Below are 20,087 nucleotides of genomic sequence, written 5' to 3'. Positions count from 1 at the left end.
CCTATGGGAATCTGATGATCCACATGCTTATTGTACCCACACTGAGGCAATTGCTAGTTGTTTAATAATATTTTTAGTAATTTATGAAAACACATTGTTCAATTTTCTGTGCTGTGATCTGTTAAACACTGTAGCATACTACTGAATTACAGTAATTCAAGTGTGAAAATACATACTGCACTGTCCCAGTTCTAAAGTTGTTGTTACAGTGAACATCTACATTTAAAGTAGGCTCACCATTGAGTAGGGCTGGGTATCGGCAGTGTCTTCACCATACGTGCCTAACAATACGATATGTGTAACGATACAGCAATTAAGCAAGAAACACATAAATCACACAATTGTCTCATTTGCTTGTGCAGGTGTTTGCAATAACACTGGTAAAGCATTTTTTGTCAAATAAGCTTCACTGCCTGTTTTGCTTTTGTTTCCTTCTTATTCTTTAAAATACATTTATTTAAAACAAAATTACAAATCAGGGCTCCAGACAAAGTTTTTGCCTTAGGAGCCAATACCTCCAGGCCCCCAAAAAATTGGTTGCCAAATTAAATTGCTGGGTTCCACTTCAGGAGCAAGTTAGTTGCTATTATATTCAACTGCTTAAAATACAGCAACTTGTTGAAACACTGAAGTGATACTAAAGCAGTAATTTAATGCCTGTACTCACTTGTTTGTTGCCACATTCTGCTGAGTGGTTAATCTATGCAGCTGATGAACTCAGCATGTGTATATTTTAAATATTTTTCAAGTGCTGTGTCTGGAATTGGTGACGACACCTCTAATTGCGTACAGTTGTAACATGGGAAATAGCATGCTGCAGCTCCCATGCTCAAGTCCTGATCTGACAGCATGTAACACAGACAGCTCTTATGATTACATGTTACCGTTTATTTTTCAGTAAAAACAAGTTTTGCAATGAGGTGGTTCTGCTATTTACAATATTAAACAGCAAATGTTTACACAAAACTCAAACACGTTTGGTCACCGTCAACTGCTGCATGGAACTGGGGTTACCTTATTCTGCTGGTGTTAATACAGCACCTACATAATTTGTTACTGTCCTTCTCCCACTTCGGTTTATTAAAACATGTGATATACGGGTTTTTTTGCCCGCCTTACAGGCCGACGTCATAGCACACTCATAAATATTGACACTTCTAAAGGGAGATGCAGCATTTTTTGTGTTACAGGCGTCAATGCGCCTAACCCAGAAAAAACTGTTTATAAATTCTTGTTGCATTTGCAACCATTTTAGTCCCAGTCTGGAGCCCTGCAAATCCGAGCCTTACACATTTTACACACAGCGTGACTCTTATAAAGAATACGAGGTGAGCCCACACTTATGAGATTATCAACATTAACAACCCACCTCCGCTCAGCTTCTGTTTCGCTCTGCTACCGGAGGACTTGACAAAAACACCCTTAACACAGTGAATGGTAGGTGAGGCTGCTAGAGTACATGCTAATAAATAATATTCTCCAATTATCAGTGTAGACACAATTTAATGCATGCTCATGTTGTTAGCTGACAAAATTACTTTATAACCCCCCCCACCCCCCCCCAAAAAAACCCCCAAATAAACAGTGTATTGACACAGGGGTCACTGTACGACTATTCGTTTTGTTAAGAAAAGTAACACGGTTCACCTTGTGAATCGGCACACCCCTACCATTGAGCCCAGACTCTGTTAGTCCCTTTCAATTTGAAGACTCTCCAACTAGGAAAGTATTTTACTTATCAATGGATGGTAACAAAGATCTCAAACCAAGGTTATAAATCCATAATTAGAGCCATCAGTGTCATGAAAAAGCAGATCACCTAACCAACAGTACAGGTACATCCATGGTACTGTACAGTACGTAAAATGTAAGCATGACATACAGTGTGGACTGACACCTCCATGTACCCTAAAATTATGTCGTCAATAACCTATAACTCACAACTGGATAAGCAGTTGTCTAGATATATTTCAATATGAAAATGTAACAACAATGTTACCATCCAATTAATTTTTTCTGCCCTTGTGCGACCTTTGTCCCTAGGTACAGAACCGTTGCACTGAAGGCTGCTAGTGGAAAGCACATGGAAAAGACATTTTCAATTTTACTGGACTGTGTCCTAAAATGATCAGCCCTATGTGCACAACATTAAGACAATTCAGTACTTCTAGGGAAGTTATGCTAAGAATATATAATGCTCTTGTTAGACCACCTCTAGAATAGTCTAGCCAGTTCTAGATAGCTCATGACCAGAACTTATTGGGTAACTTTCTCCATCACACCGAATGTTTGTCAGCCCACAGTCCTAACTGGGTCTGACAGAGTACCAATTCAAATTGGTCTAACTGTGGTATGCTGTTGATGGAAACAAACACGACAGATTTCTAATCACTTTCAACCTGGTCCCAGCATCAAATTAAATTGGGGTAAAAATACATTAACACATATAAATAAATATTGGACTGAGTAAGTGTAATAAAGTCAGCAGAAACACATTTCTGAAAAATGTGTTTTGGATTTGAAAAAGTACCCACTGCCGGACCTGCTGTATATATTTTTTTAAATGTTAATTTCTGGACAGTTTAATAAATGTAGATACAGTACTTGGTATGACTTTGGAAATGCTTCCAAAGAAGTGTCAGCAAACCACATTGAATTCAAGTGGAATGTCAAATGTTTGGATATTGCATATCATGTTATCCACTTTTGAATCGTTTATGAATTAATATTTAATGATATATATTGTACAATTGCTGATTTGAAGTGTCAGCAATACAGACTCAATGGGTTTGATTATCATAATAAACTAAATTTATTGCTGACATTTAAATAGAGTTTTTTATAGTTGATTGATTTTTTTTTTTTTTGTTTGTTTTTTGACTTGGATAACAGTTGGTCAAGCATATTCTTATTCCTAGGATAGCTGAAACAGGGCAAACAGGGCGTTCTTTCTTTGTTTAAAATGTTTGCATGTAATCTGTCCAAAATTGTTTGAATACTTTCATTAAATCACCACCTTGTAATAACACTAGGCATAGGGAAGGGCATTAATCTCTTAAGGTATACAGACAAGAAACATCATTCACAGCTGAGTGCTATTGCACCACATTGTTACATGTACAGTAAATGCCTCCATTGTTAACAGGTTAAGGAATATTTCAATCTGTTTCCATTATCTTCCCACCCCAGATCATCTGCTTACATCACAGGTTTCCATGGAGCCTACTTGACAACTGGGCTACAGTTAACTTGTGCTTCATAATACTATCCAGGTGTACAGTACTTGACCTACAGTTCTGTATACTGTACCTAGCCAGTTTTACTTAAATGTCTAAAGTGGCTTGCAAAGAGTTGGCAGGAGGGAAGCTCTTATCCCCATCTCCATGTTGTCATGTGGAAATACTGTTAATGCCCCGCCCCCTCATTATTGAGATATACACTACCCTCCAACAGCTACTGGCACAGATGAATGAATGCAGAAAGACAGGTGGTTGGGCATTTATTGCTTGTTTTACTCTACTCAAACTGTGTTTGCGAAATACAACTGTATCCTTAAATAGGTATTTGTCAAACACATGCAAAAGATTTTAATGCACCAGTCATCACACAAGCGCTGTGGCACCTTTACTATAATGCAAATGCTGGTGGGACACTTCTTCACTCACACGTAGAGTCCAAGTAAAACTAAACATTTTTTGCATCTAGTAGAGAAACATTTAAACAAGTGTCTTTCTTAAAGCAGGACATTACCAGAAGGGCTAGTGGCTATATCATAAAGTTAGTTAAAGGTTTAGTGAAGGTCCTTTTGTTGGCTTTGTGTTGACCTTACTGCTTCAACAAAGCAAGCAGCTTTTCCTCCCAATTCCTGTATCTATCTAGCTTAAATATATTCTAATATGATACAAAAATAACAGAACCATTCAAACTGCAATAAAATAAGCAAACAAACCGATCACATACTTAATAAAATAGCATAGTCAATGTGGTCCGAGACTGTGATGCTACAATACATCACACACCACTCCAATTATATGGTAAAATACAATTCCTATACCCTATTTCAACTTTAGCAGCATGATATACTGTACAGCAACTTGCTTCTGTTCTAAACACGATAACTCTATAAAAAATAAATAGCTTGAACTTATCACAGCACATTTCAGTCCCTAGTCTCGTTTCCACTGAATGGGAGATTCTGATGGTTCACAGGCACTGCTAGTAATAATATCTGACCAATCTTTTTTCATTAGCTTTTAGCACTTATGATGCGGGCCAAGCAGTTATTCTGTATTTATTTGTATATGCCTTGAGACATCTTGGCATGATACAACACTATTATAAATCATTATTCCCCTCTCAGCTAACGTTTTGTGGCCCTCTTGCCTACCCAAAATAAACACAAGAAGGACACTTTCATACCATAAGAGACAGTTTCACTTTTACATATTAACCTATGCAGTAAATTAGCGTTACTGTTGTCAGAAATAGTTATGCACCTCCCAGACTGGTAGGCATACCTGACCAGTACTCATTTTTATTTTAAAATTGAACAGGCATTAAATGACACGAGTGGTAGACACAGCCTGTTTCTCAATTGCGGTACTTAATCTTGTCTTGATGTACTGAAAGTCCTGGCCAAGGCTCAATGATGTAGCTGGTTCAGAAGCTGCAGCATAACTGTAACTGAAGAACTTTGAATGAATAATGGGATGAAGTATTTGAGGAAATTCATACCACTACCGCTAAAAAGTTTGAAACAGAGTCAGTGGGGCAAACAAAAGCGTAGCTTGCAGGTGACATTTATAAGAATGCCGGTTTAGTTCACAGTGCCAGAGCGACACAAATATTTAATAGAGGGAGGTTTGTTTGTATACGCTTGATATACTGACATTAGAATGTGAGAGTTCCGTTAAGATCTGATTGGCACAAAAGAACGACAAAAGGAGTCCATTCATGCTTGTCCGGTTCCTAATGGGTGATTGACCTCAAAACTTTGTCAGGTTGGGTCTTAAAGGATCCAAGTGATTCCGCATCAACAACATGACTAGGTAACCCATTCCATACCCTCTTTCTGTGTGAAAAAGTGTCTGCTTCCCTCTGTCCTAAGTCTATCTACACTTAATTTCCAACTGTCTCTTCTAGTCCTTGCTTCTGTGTTGCGCTTAAAGTATTGGTTAGAGTTAACTTTGTCAACTCCTTTTAAGATTTAAAGACATCAATCATGTCCCCCTTAATTCTTCTTTTTCTAGGCTAAACAGATTCTTTTGTTTTTTTGTTTTTTTTTAAACCTATCTTCATAGCTCTTTCCTTTAGAAGCCGGAATGAGTCTGCTTATGCTTTGTTGGACTCTCTCCAGGGCCACAATGTTCCTTTGGTACTGTTGTGACCAGAAATGGACACACAAAGAACTTCCAGGTGTATTCAATTGGCAGCATCTTGGACATGTGCAAACCTACAACCTATCATATTAGTCAATAAACAACACACACAGATCAATTTTATGATCAATTTTACCTGGTGACGAGACGTTACGGCATTGCTGCCAATAGCCTATGAGAAGCAACTCATTTTACAAGGTTTTTCCTTGTTTGGTAGATACATGAGACCCAGCACTTATGATAACGCAGGCTGTACTGTGCTGCAGTTGTCGGCAAAACTGTATTTGATAAGATGGTATGTTTTTTCTGCCTGCAGCTGAAACTACCTTTACTGAAATGCAAACAAGTTCATGTTTCTGAACTGTTGAAGAAGGTGGAAGTAGAAAAAAACATTTTGGTATGTAATTCAACCTGGTGATGGCATACAGCAGCTTTAATCACATGTATCATGGGGGTTGTTGAAATTATTTCTATCAAGGGTGTATTTAAATATCCAGGGATAAATATCCAACTTCTCTCCCAGGAGCGATTAAGAGACATCCTTATTATGATTGCTAAGTGAAACTAACAGGGTGCTGTTGCTAATAGACAAAGATCAGTTCTCACAGATAACTGATCATAAAACGCGGACTGCTACCTTGTCAGGGTTGACCATATTTTAGCAATAACTTGGCTGTGTTACTATTACAATAATCTTTTTTTGGGTGGATTTTCCCAAACCCCTCCACTGACATGGTTTCACTTAAAAACTGCAATTAAACAGACAACAAGCATGCTTCTCCAAAAGTGAGATTCTGATCAGAATAAAAACCCAGCGCAAGCGCGTTTAGTGGCTCAGTGATAGCGCCCAGCCAATCAATGCTGAGTAGGTTGGGGAATCTGCTATCCAATCAGGGCCAAGCAACAATCCCTTTAAGAGACAGAATGTGCTTGCGTCACCACAAGGCTCTGTTTTGAATATAGAAGTGGCGATCATGTTGAGTGGCAGTAGCACAGAGCAAGAACAACCAGCGCAAGTCAGAACAGCAAGTAGCAGGTCACTGGCCGAGAGAATACGTAAACCACTCTTCACAACACAGGAGATTTATATATCAACAGACGAGGTAGAGGCACGTAGGGCAATCATTTATTATTTATAATAATTATACAAGGTACATTATTTCATGGCATTGACATTACCACATGTAAAGTGTAAAATACTTACTATCCTCCCTGACCTGTCTACCAGTAGCAGCAGCCGATTCATTTTGTAGTGGGACATGAAGTGTCGCATCATGTTCCCTATGAGCTTGTAATGTACTACAGTTTCAATATAACCAGGGCTTTAATTCCCATTGAATATTTCCCAAGCTTCTGTCTATATAAATCGTGACAATAACTTCCCAGGATGTCCTTGAAAGTGACAGGTATCCCCAGGCCTTTCCCAGTTAAACATTGCTAAATACTAATTAATCTAGATTGGAGCATACGCTATGCGTGCATGGGAAAGAAGACAGCATGTGCCAAGAGTATTGTGACAGAAAAACTTTGACTAAGTGGACAAGGGTTATTGATCTCTCCAGATTAAAACCAGGATGTTACTCACTAAGACAACAGGGGCTTGTTTCCAGAGAGTTGGTTTTAACACAAACATGTTCAATATGGCAGCCTGCCAACCAGGGTGACAGAATAGGGAAGGTTGGATAGCCTCCTGATAATTGTGTCAAAGTAAATACAGTGTGATCAAATCCTGAATGACGTAAAGGGGCTTAACAAAAAATACCATACATCATACATGCAGCACACACTGTGTACCACAAATGAGCTGACTGAACTGTTATGGAATTGGTCTCCCCAACATGTACTGTATCTGTAATATATAAAATCTGTTGCTACCTATCAGTTTCAGTACTGGAAAAGGCAACAGCTCTGTCAAAATTATGATAGAGGGCTGACAGATATGTGATGGCTTGGCAAGACCAAGACTACACAATTTCCAGATGTTTTACACTGTACCCCCAGATTCTGGTACCCCAGTAACTTATACTAAAGTATGCCCTTGGATTAGCAGTTAATATTTATAGAAAAGAAGACAAATGTTTGCTGGTAACTAGTAGATGATTTCTCTCAAAACGTTGTCAAGTCTTAAAAGGATCCCGATGATTAAGCTCAAATAACATGGCTCGGTAACCCATACAATACTCTCACCACTTTCTGTGTAAAATAGCCTTTGACATTACAAACCAAAAAAGGTGCCAAAAGATCATTTTGTTTTTTACAAATGCATTAAAAAAAAAAAGGTTGATAAAACATATCTGTTTCTTGGCCAGGTTCTTGTATATTTAGCTTCAGCTCTCCCCTATACTAACTACTTATTAACTCATACAAACAGTCCTCCACTCATTCTTAAATCAAAAGGAGGTATACTGTACATCCACGCAGCCGACCACCCGAATAACATAAGCCACCAACCTTGCTGCAGCCTGCGATGCAAAAACCTGTACTCACGTTTCCACAAAAACCCTCTTTATGAGACCACAAAACAAACAGGGCTCTTACACATGCAAATGTAACATGTAGTCTAATTAATCTAGAGCGATGAATACCAAAGAGGATGCTATGTGAGTCAAACCAAACAAAAGCCCTGAACCTGAATTAATGTGCTGCTGAGACGAACTATAAATAATGCACCAAATGACTACTCCAACCCGACCTCTATCTCAGACCTCCGAGTGTCACTTCTCAAAGGAGATCCCTGAAACACATGCAAGGAGGACATGTGGGGGATCAAATGTTTACACATGTGCATTTTTGCTTTTCAAAATGCAACAGGCTTCAATTTGTTATTAGTTTATTATTATTATTATTATGTACATGTTGAACACGATAACTGCCTTGATTTTGCACCAAACTTCATCAAACTTTTATCACACACCACTGCATTTGGCCATAGTCCTAGAAACTATTTTTAACCTTTCAGATACTGTGCGATTACTACACAATTATGCGGTTTAAGCACTGGTTTGTGGTTTGACTTTGACAGCAGAAAGACTGGCCAGTGCAATGTAATACCCCTGAGAGAGGACAGCACCCAGAAGACAAGGGGCAATAGCTCAGATGGCAGAAGAAACTATTGACTGAAGTGCATTGCACTGTGAAAACCATTGCGCCGACAAAACACATCCTCTGCACACAGCGTTTGGACTAACCAGAATACAAAAAAGATCAGATTGTGCGTTTACTGTTTTCTTTTTTTTTTGTCACATCTTTGGTCACAATTCTCGTGGTCTGGAATGTCATACGAATCAACCTCACTGTGATCAGAAAATATTCAGAGTCTTGAGTTACTTATTCTATTAAAAATGAAAAGCATCTTAAATTGACATTACATGATTATCTACTTGTTAAGCTCCATTTACTTTAGCGTATGCAAAAACCAAAAGAACATAAAAAAAATACACCTCAAAGTGTTGAATCGGTGCTGATATAAATTCAAAATAGAGGTGCAGTGTTGTTTACAGCTTGAATAAGAAACTGTATTTATCCGAATACATATACATACAGAACTATTGCTGGAGAAAAGGGTAATCAATTATTTTATGTGCTTGTGGCACTCTATACTGCACAATTGAGGCACTTCAGTCTGTACCAACCTAAGTAGCAACAGGACTTAAGCTTCATGGATATGTTGCAGCTAACTATCCTAGGGGGAATGTTGTCACAAAACCTTTTCTACAATGAGCTAGTCACAACACTGACATCTAGTGTATATTACTGCAACTGAATACAGTATGTTTCAATGACCTACTATAGAGGTACTTTATAGTGCCACAAAAAAGCAAAGGCTTAATTCCAGTGCACACTTAAGACATAAAATACATACATACATACATACATAAAATAACAGAATTGAGGAATCTGTACAAAGTAGAAAAATAATCAAATGTATTCAGGATATTTCAGAAATAAAAGTCCCTCATCAGCTAAAATGCCATAAGTGCAGCAGTTTGTTTAAAAAAAAAAAAAAAAAAAAATCATTTTTTGTTTCGATTGTAGACTGCAGTCTTAACATAATTCAAACATTAAAAGATGGTTTCAGACGATTAGCACTAATCTTCGACTATCTTAAAAGTCTAGTGCTAATGGGGGTTCATAAGACCAACTGTTAACATATAATAATAATTGAATATAGACATGCACACATATACAAGCACATCTTCATTTTGTTCATGGGCAAAATGACAATGTAACTGCAAATGACAGGACCTGTGGTTTCATTTTAGCAGTGATTGATACTGTACATTTACCAAAGAGAAATATGTCTGAAGGAAGATGGACAGAAACTACAGCAGGATGTTGTCAGGAGGCAAACTTCTTGAGGAATCGAATACAAGACTGGAGCTATGCCATCCATGAAACACAATTGATTTAACTGTACATAAAACCTATTGTGCATTTAAAATCAACCTTAGATACATGTACTGGACCCTTACAATAGAATACCCCCCATGGTCCAGATCTAGAAGACCAGCAGTTATGTATTTATCCTTTATGACCTGTATACTGTACGTTGCTTTCTTTCCTCTCCCCAGACACAGTTCTTCTTATCAGCCCCTATTGCAGACATATCTTCCTTTCCTTCCACACAATCTTTCACCTGCAAGCGAAAGACACCTCCCCACTCCACATGCCTGAACTTATCAAGGTATGCAGTAAATCTCTACTGAACTTATCAAGGTATGCAGTAAACCTCTATTTTTTTCTACCACTGAAGATATAGATGACTATATTTGTAAGGATTTCGGGAAAGGGATGACGGATGGTCCTGCTTCACCACACTGCTAAAGGAAGTGTTTCACCATTGCCAATAGGTGTGACATCCTGGGGGAGAATGTAGTGCAGAACAGAGCACTGAATGGGTTTAAAAGTTGTCTTTAAAAAAAAAAAAAAAAAAAACTTTAGAAGATTTTTTTTTTTTTCTATGATTTTATAATATTGATAAATGTATTCTGTCATCATTCTTCCCTGGGCCGCTATTGTGTTACCTAGTGCTGGGATGAACATTGTACAGTACTTTCAGTTTAATATATCCATTCAAAGCCATTCCAGTACATGGAACATCAAAAGCCATTCCAGTACATGTAACAGCATCAGTATCAGACTCATTGCATCTCGTTAGCAGCCACAATCGTCTCACCCTCTTACCTTTAGTCTCACATTGATGACGCAAATAGCCCTTGTGGGAAACTACCTAAAAGCATGCAGTTTGCAATGGTCTTTGGTAAGCAAAATATTTGCTATGAACCATGCTAAGCTCAAACTGTAAAACAAAATAAGTTTCAAGGATATGATTAAAAACAAAAAAGAAACAAAACAACACTCGCAAACAAAATACCATGAAAAATGCATGGATGAGAACGATTACATCTTGTACACCCTATTTGTTCTACCTTTCAGTTATAAAAGATATTTTAATGAATCAGTCAACTAATAAAACAGCAGGCTGCTTAAACTTTTACAAATAATTCTTTTAATTAACTATTTATTTTAATAAGAAATCTATACATAAAAGTGTGCTGACAAAGCAGTAAAATGCACTCGTGATAAGTTTGACCACTTGTACAGTACAAGCAGAGCTACTGATTTGCAGGATTATTCTTTCTCGTGAGATTTAAAGCTATATTACAGTTTGATAGGGAGGATTTATACGCTCATGGGATTTAAAACAGAACTGCAAATTGGCGAAATGTAAATAAAATGCACAGACACACAAAGCCCAGAAAAATACACATGTGACCATAAGGATTTTGTTGTGGAGACAGAAAAGGAAAGAGGGCACAATTGTGCAAGTACTGTCAAGTTACTATATATGCTGTGACAGAAAAAAACGTCCAAGAAATTTGGAACCGAAAACAATAATTTCATACAGTTTATAAAAAGCGAAAGCCCCAAATAAAACCGATTTCGGGGTGTCTACATAAAACTCGAAAATAGCTAAAAATAAACACCGAAAAACAGAAGCCATAATTATAATAGCAGCTATTAAACTAAAATGACATGCCTTTTGGTTAACATAAGTTGTTTTAGACTTCAGTTCGTGGCCGCAAGTGGCAACATTTTCTTTCCAACACTCACAATTATTAGTCACAATGAGTCACAATTTCTGTTTACACAGAAGCAGCAGTTCAGTGATAGCTCTGTGTATTTAATGAGGTATTTGTTAAAAACCGACGTCTCTGTGCAGGAAGTAACACTTAGTATAATCAAATTACACTTGTATGATCCAAAGGGGCAGAATGTGCCACCTGCCCTCAGGGAATATGTACAATCTCCGTATATATATATATATATATATATATATATATATATATATATATATATATATCAAACCAACAAGACCTTATGAAAGTCGATCTCTGGTTGTTTAGTACTCTGGCTGGGATTAAACTGCAATGATGGTGTCACCATCCCTATAGCAACTTTAAAGTACCAAATAACAAACACTGTAATCAAGATATGCACAGCTGTGGTTCCCAACCTGTGGTCCGTGAGTAAACTCCAGGTGATCCGCAAACAACTCCCGAAATCCGGTTACGCAGTTCTTACGAAAACCCATTTCTACACAACCACACGTTGTGCTACTACTATTACTAAGCAACACAACAAACAGCTTTGACCACGTGATATACAATTATAAGATACGTATGGAGTCTGCATTTCTCCCCTTTATCGGTTTTCTTTTATTACAGGTGTGTTTATAAATGTGTATATATATATATATATATATATATATATATATATAAAAGTTTGTCTTTACAGGGTCCGACATTGGACCGGAAAGGGAAAATTGTAATGTCGGACCGTATACCTCCATAGGACCGCAAAGGATTAAATGTATGTGTCTGCTTACTAAGTATGAAAATAACGACTCTGAAGATCATGAGGAGAGCTTAATGCGTTGCCATGAAGATAAAAACATTTAACAAGATTAAGAAATTAACATGTTGTCGCGCACATTCTGAATTACGCCATGCATTAGCTAGTCTGGTTACCTTTCCAACACACTAGGGATGGGACGAATACAGCAGTTCCGAATAATTTCCTTTAAGGTCTCACTGAACCGACACATTTCAATTGAAAGCTGGTTGAAAGCCTTTTAAATCACACAAGTAGGTTGTGCTGTGTGTATAATCTCCAAAGTGCTTTAATTTAAAAACACATTAATCTGTAGACAGGCGAGTTTCGCGTGGCCGATGCAGATCCACATCATAAACACATAAGCATAACAATAGTTTGTAATGTCTTCAGGTAGTGTTTTGTATGGCGTTTCGACTGGAGATTACGTGAGATTAAGTCAGAAGAATGGGATCTTGACTGCTGAAATCTCGTGAGCCACAATCATGATTCCTGCTCCAGTTTACATGGGTTTTTACAGCTATTTTTATTGCGAGAAAGCGACTGACCCTGCCGTTAAAGTCGCGCTACCAAATGGACATCCTTTTGCTGTTTCGCGTGACAACATCACACAGTCATGACTGTAGAGTCGATTGTCACTTTTTTTTTTTTTAAAGTACTTGATTTATCACCCACTCTAGGAACATACTTCAATTTGCCCTCAATTAAATTGGCTTAATTTTTTTTTACAATAAATTAAAAAAGACAAATCAATGAGATGTCATAGCATAACAGTGGAATTGCAGATGTTCAATGGCATAACACAGTCTTTTGCAGGGGGGATAGGAGGTGTTGAGCCAGCACTTGCATTCAAATGGAGGTGTATGACGTCCATGCTATGAAGTGTTTACATAGGCAAGTGGAATGTGCTGTGTCATGTCAGTTTGAGAGGCCAGCACCAATAACATGGATCAACCAAGAGTTTTCCAGTGTCATACTGGATGAGCAACAGAATCAGGGATTCGGAACAGAATGGGAACTGGAAAGATAAACTAAAAAAAAACAAGAAATTTTTCAACAAAAAACTAAATGAAATTAAGTATTACGTTCTAGAATGAAAACAATATTCAAGATTTTGTTTATCGGTGAATAACTTTTTTTTTCATTCCCTTTCAGCCTGTTCTCTCTGTCTCTTTCCATTGTTTTCAAACATACAAGCATTTGAAAAAGCACTCTTTCCATGGTCTTACACCCCAGTGGTCAACACCAAAGCATTACATCATAGCCAGTTAATGAAATTCGACATTGCATTTAACTTCCATCATCACACAGCATTTATGTGTAGGTATGTAGGTCAGCGAATGAGATAGCTGAGTGAGCAAGCATGTAAATCGGTGACAGCTAAAATGCAAAAAAAAATTGTGAGTGACCTGTTTTCTGTAAAGACAGAAGAACAGATGTAGACAACAGACGTTTACCAACTTAGAGGCTTTCATTACAACATGCTGTTTCAGAATCGTGGCAAACTATAAACCTGGTTCATGCTGTACTTCTGTTGCAGATGAATGTGATATGTGAGGCGCAGACAGCTAGTTGTGCAGCTTCACTATCTGCTGTACGGGACGAATCGTGTCGCAGCCGTTTTGACTGCACAAAGTGGTCACAGTTGTTGTTCATATAAATACAATACTTTAAATACAAACTGCATTTTTAGAATGACAGATGAAAGGTTTGATGATTTGTTGTGTGTTGCAAGATTTTAAATTACTTACTGCCGACTCTTCGCACAGGGTCGAAGACCCTCGACTAGACCAGAAATTATGTCTGTCACAAGTATGTACTGTAAGTTTTGTTAACTTAAGTAACATTTAAACTTGTCAAAAGCAATAGTCTTTATAGTATTGGTTTTGGTGTATTATTTAAAAGCTCTTGTGTGAACCTTCTGTGAATTCTTGGTTTCTTTCCTAACCTCGTCTGTGAAATGTACTAAAAATGACCATGCCAAAATCTTAGCCTTAGTCATACGTAATTAATTACTTGGAGAGGATTTTTGTTCCTGCATATCTTCTGTTTAAAACAGAGTATCGATGCAATAAGAAATATGTAGGTTATGGTGAATATATAATGCTTTGAAGAGATGTTTGTCACAAAAATTGTATTTTGGTATTTCTGGTTTTTTCGTTTATCTTTCCAGTTCCCGTTCTGTTCCGAATCCTTGATTCGGTTGCTCATCCAGTATAGGAGGCTGTGTGGTCCAGTGGTTAAAGAAAAGGGCTTGTAACCAGAAGGTCCCCGGTTCAAATCCCGGCTCAGCCACTGACTCATTGTGTGACCCTGAGCAAGTCACTTAACCTCCTTGTGCTCCGTCTTTCGGGTGAGACATAATTGTAAGTGACTCTGCAGCTGATGCATAGTACACACACCCGAGTCTCTGTAAGTCGCCTTGGATAAAGGCGTCTGCTAAATAAACAAATAATAATAATAATAATGACACTGGAAAACACTGTTGCAGAAGCAAAGGTCATTCAAAATGATCTAGACAGCATTCAGAACTGGGCAGACACATGGCAAATTACATTTAATAGAGAAAAGTGTAAAGTACTGCACGCAGGCAATAAAAATGTGCATTATAAATATCATATGGGAGATACTGAAATTGAAGAAGGAATCTATGAAAAAGACCTAGGAGTTTATGTTGACTCAGAAATGTACTGGATGCATGGATATATTGTGAGAAGTGTTGAATTTAAATCAAGGGAAGTAATGTTAAAACTTTACAATGCATTAGTAAGACCTCACCTAGAATATTGTGTTCAGTTCTGGTCACCTTGTTACAAAAAGGACATTGCTGCTCTAGAAAGAGCGCAAAGAAGAGCAACCAGAATTATCCCGGGTTTAAAAGGCATGTCGTATGCAGACAGGCTAAAAGAACTGAATCTATTCAGTCTTGAACAAAGAAGACTACGCGGTGATCTGATTCAAGCATTCAAAATCCTAAAAGGTATAGACAGTGTCGACCCAGGGGACTTTTTTGACCTGAAAAAAGGAAAAAAGACCAGGGGTCACAAATGGAGATTAGATAAAGGGGCATTCAGAACAGAAAATAGGAGGCACCTTTTTACACAGAGAATTGTGAGGGTCTGGAACCAACTCCCCAGTAATGTTGTTGAAGCTGACACCCTGGGATCCTTCAAGAAGCTGCTTGATGAGATTCTGGGATCAATAAGCTACTAACAACCAAACGAGCAAGATGGGCTGAATGGCCTCCTCTCGTTTGTAAACTTTCTTATGTTCTTATTACCTTTCAAATATATGGCAGATGTGTAGAGCCCTGGAAAAACATGTTTTTTGTTTTTTTGATTAAGTTAAAAACATCACAAAGTTGAAAGGTGGAACAGAACAGTACCTTATAGTATCGCCTTGTAACCCCCAAAGACTTTGCAGTTTCTTAAATATTTTAAGTGGTGAGTACTGCTCTGGTCTCATAGAGTGTTGTGGTAGATACACAGAATGCAAATGTGTGTTTTTTTTTTTTCTTTTCTTTTAATAAAAAGCATAAGATGTTTTGTGTTGGCATAATACCCAGTTCATAGTTACAATGTACTGTGTGATTAGGACAAATAGCTTTTTCTAAGCAGCAACAACAATGAAGTGGCATAAGGAGACGGTCTTGTCTATTTCATCAAGTCTCTCTGGGTTTGCCTCGTCCTTTTGGAATGCATAAGCTGGGTTGTGAGACTCAACATATTCACTGGGGCACAAAATGCTATGCCATGTCAACATTGAAAACAACAACCTTTCTCATCTTGTTAAGAGAAGATTCAATCAAAACAAATAAGCACTGTTAGATGGCTACATTTAATCACATTTTCCATTGTGTTTTAAATGAGACACTGGTGTTTGTTATAGACATAAAACAAAGCATGGAGCCTCTCAAACACAATAATCTGCAATAAATTTGTTACTGTTGTATTAATTAGCCTATTGTATGTTTTTTTTGTTTAATTTGCTGAGGGCTGGTAGCATTACATTCTGTCTGCTTATGATGTTCATGGTTTCTAAAGTTTTCACTCTAACAAGCAATGCTAATACAGTCATATATGTATTGTAAGCTTCTCACTCATCACCCAAAAGAGTATCAAGAGCCAGGTTATTCAGACTGTATTGCTGTCCTTGAAGGAACTTCCGGATATATCGGTTGCTCTCTGTTTAATCAACTAGCTTTGATTAAAAATCTCTATGATATTCCTTTTAGTGAAATGTTTGGTATCTAATACAAGTTATGTTTTACTAAAAAGCTGAATAGTGAGGTAATAGAAAATAAAATGGTGGTGGTGGTGGGGTGGGGGTCCAAATTCTTTATATATCAACATGCACAAATTGGTTACTTCTAGTTTTGTAAGATTATCTTGAGTTTTATTTTTTTAGAATTTACAATTGCTAAATTAACAAATCACTGTTTTGGTGTTATGTTTTATTTTAGTTCAACAATCGTTTTTGTGACTTCTAATAAGTAAATAAATTATATATAGAGGGTCTCTTATTATTAAAGAGAAATAATTTCATACCTCATTTAACTCATAAAAAATGGTTGAAACACAAAGATATACCGGTTGCACATATGCATCTATAAGTGCTTTTAAGGGTTGTGCATATTCATTACCAGACATTGTAAGCAGCATACATATGCACAGCAAAGGTTATAACTAACACAGTGGCCCTGAATGCCGGGCAAGAGCCTTCAGCGCTTCCCATTTCTTAGTTTTTTTTTGTCCTGGTGTTTGACATGCATGTATATAGGAACTGAGAGGTAACATATTTAAGATAACATATTGAACACCTGGCTTCTGATGTAACATATATAGTATGAAAAGTAATGAAAAACTAGATTCAACACAATGATGCCAGAGGGTTTAGACAGAAAGGAAAAATGCCCAGTCTAATCATAATGGGACAAGCAGTTTCCAAGATTTAGCCATCACTAGCTCGGTCAATCATGCGTCAGTTCCTTGAAAAAGTAGATCACAGTAAGTTGCACTCACAGTATGTGCAAAAAGACCTAATTCCATGCACGGTTTAATCAAAATCTAACAACAATAAATGAGTTCCCTGAAAACGGTAAGAAAAACCTCAAATGGTCAGAGTGGCTGCAGCTCAGTAAAATGACAGCTATACGATATCCACACTCAAACTTAACCTTGGGAATAATTCCGTTTTAAGGGGTTCTAAAGCGTTTCCATAGCACTGAAATCACAAAGTCTGTGCATCTACAAGTGAGCTAATGGCAAGCCAAACTAACCTTTTCAATAGTCTAATCAGCCAATCAAAGGTTGTAGTGTATAGTGTCGACCAATCAGAATACAATATGCTTCCAGAAGCATGTGTATATACCTGTTCTGTCTCCGCCCTTGCTGCCAATTACGTTTCCACAGTATTTTGGATCTAGTAAAAAGCCTCAATTTTCCTAAAAACATCCTTTCTATTACAGATTACAAGGGACCAAGAGCCAATTTTAAATAACCCTTATTCAGGTGGTTTCACAGACTCTGCATAGCACTAATCTTGGATGATCCAGTGTTACTTTAGGTAAAGTAGTTTGAGATTAGTACCAATTGGCATCTGTGAAACCAACTGATTAAGTGTGGTTGAATCCACTAAAACTCTTCAGATTGGATTCTTAGCTGTAAGGCAACACTCCTTCCAACTAACCAGCCAATACATTAGAGATACTTCAACATTATATGACATGTCTATTGGGATTGATATTGTTTCTGGGAGTCACATACACAGGACATGCACATTTCAGTCTATTGTACTTTAGAAGGCCATCTTTCAGGCATGAAGATTCGTGCCCACTTTGTCAGCCTCCTCTCACGTATAGTCAGCCTCCAGGATTAAACTGTGACATCTGACAGGCACTAAATAAACTTAGCAAATACACCCCGTTTTGGGACAGCTACAATGGCCCCCACAGAATCCCTATGGGTCTGACAAATGCATACACTCTGTTACTTTAGCTATTAGTGCTGGGACAAATATCTGAACTGACATTTTTGTATACCATCATTCAGAAGCAAAAAGAAAAGCTAACGAATATTAGGGAGACCCCACAGCAAGGTTGTAATTCAGTGAAATGCAATACAGATTAAAAAGCAATGCCTTCACCATAATAATACCTTTCCAAAGAAGTTCTTTCTCCAGAACTGATAGAATATTATTTTTTAAGCTGCAATACCTGTATTTAAAGACCCAGCAGAATGTTAAAAAATAACCCCCTAAACAAACCAAAAGAACAGGAAGAACATTTTTTAAGAACATGGTGCCTATTTAGTGACAAATAGCTACTGGTTACTCTGCTAAAATAATGGGACCATGACTCAATAGCTTCATGAAACACATCTGCCTATGTTGTCAGTATTGCAGCAACTCATAAAATAACATGCATATATTTTGATAATGGTTAAACATGTAGGCAACCTTCTAAGCACTTGGTGGTCGTTAAACTTTTAACTCTAAACTATTAACACTCCTGCTTACTAGTGACAAATAACAAGGGTTGGCAAAAAAAAAAAAAAAAAAAACTAATACACAAACCAACTACTGCATTTTACAACATGACCTCTTAACAGATCAGTTCTGTGGTATCAGTCTTACGTGAAGCCACCCATGTATTTTTATTGTTTCTATGAAAGCTTGCAACTTTTATAAACTTGATAAAGACTTGCTGGATTGATTTGAACAGAGCAAGCAATATTTGCAGATTGTTTATAACAAAGTGTTCACCAAAAACACACACCAGCTATTAGAAGATCTCGGAGCATTAGCATCTAAACGCACATTGCTGTGATTGGCAGCGTTAGGCAAATTCCCTTCTAGTTGTTTTCCTTGCAGACATTCTCACTTTGATTCAGATGAAGCCCACTTATTCTGCCACATTACTGGTGGAAGTGTTTGCCTCATTCACATCCTTGTCTTACATATAATAGGTCCCATCTGACCCTACATTGCACAGAACATATGGCTTGGGTGGATGGGGTCCTATTACATGTAACAAAGGAAGTAAATGTATAGCGATTTAATCACGAGCAAAACAATACAGGAAATAATGTTGTGAGAATGCTGTTCCCAAAATGTTTTTTATTATCCCATTGGAGCCTTGCAAATAGCTGAAACTAAAGCCTTGGTTTGTCTCTGCTGCAACAAATTATCTTCGCCGCATGCAGTTACTCTTTTGCAGCTTTATAACAACATAAAACCGTTCCTTTACTGTATTATCTGTCAGTTATTTTTTTTTTTTCTGTTCTTCGTTAAACTGCAGAGAAATAAAATGCACAGTACTTACAAACACATATTAACCTTTTGAAGGATACAAGGATTGTTGCCATCTATACTGCAGCTGTCCAAAATGAGAGCAATACCATCTAATTCGCGAACCTGTATAAAAAAATAAAATAAATAAAAGTTAGTAAAATAGATGCATAGATATCATTGTATAGGTGAGACCTATAAAGAATTTAATTTAACGCCAGAAAAGATTTATAGAAGACTTAAAAATAGTTTAATGACTTGGGACTTCTTTGTACAAAGGTCATGAAAGAATGAAAACAAGTGGTGTAGCCGTAACCTTAACACTCAAACTGCCCGACAGCCTTGAGCAACCCTGTGTCCAAAGCAAACACTCACCTGGCTGACACTGCAGCGAAGCATTACTGAATTAATTAATCACATGACAAGATGAAACAAATATGCAAGTCTCTCTTTGTACGTATGTTGAAACAACCTCTGGGCAGCACTGAACTCAAAAACATGTGAACAACTATTAGAAAATATATAAAT

The 20,087-nt window shown here is 37.3% G+C and overlaps 1 protein-coding gene across 5 annotated transcripts in view; it reads right to left on the bottom strand.

Annotated features, from left to right (window-relative positions):
* The window catches only part of atxn10 (ataxin 10), an 82,108-nt gene that overhangs the window by 8,926 nt on the left and 53,095 nt on the right, over positions 1-20,087 (bottom strand). For 3 of the 5 annotated variants that reach the window (XM_058986329.1, XM_034033064.3, XM_034033065.3), the window contains one exon: positions 19,622-19,685. In XM_058986329.1, coding sequence (XP_058842312.1) covers positions 19,622-19,685 — 64 coding nt within the window. Of the gene's footprint in view, positions 1-19,593; positions 19,686-20,087 lie in introns of all 5 variants that reach the window. The other 2 variants (XM_058986328.1, XM_034033068.3) reach the window with 1 other exon arrangement.

Source organism: Acipenser ruthenus, chromosome 14 (genome assembly GCF_902713425.1).
Source record: "Acipenser ruthenus chromosome 14, fAciRut3.2 maternal haplotype, whole genome shotgun sequence".
NCBI lineage: Eukaryota > Metazoa > Chordata > Actinopteri > Acipenseriformes > Acipenseridae > Acipenser > Acipenser ruthenus.
This window is presented reverse-complemented; position numbering and strand designations above follow the sequence as displayed.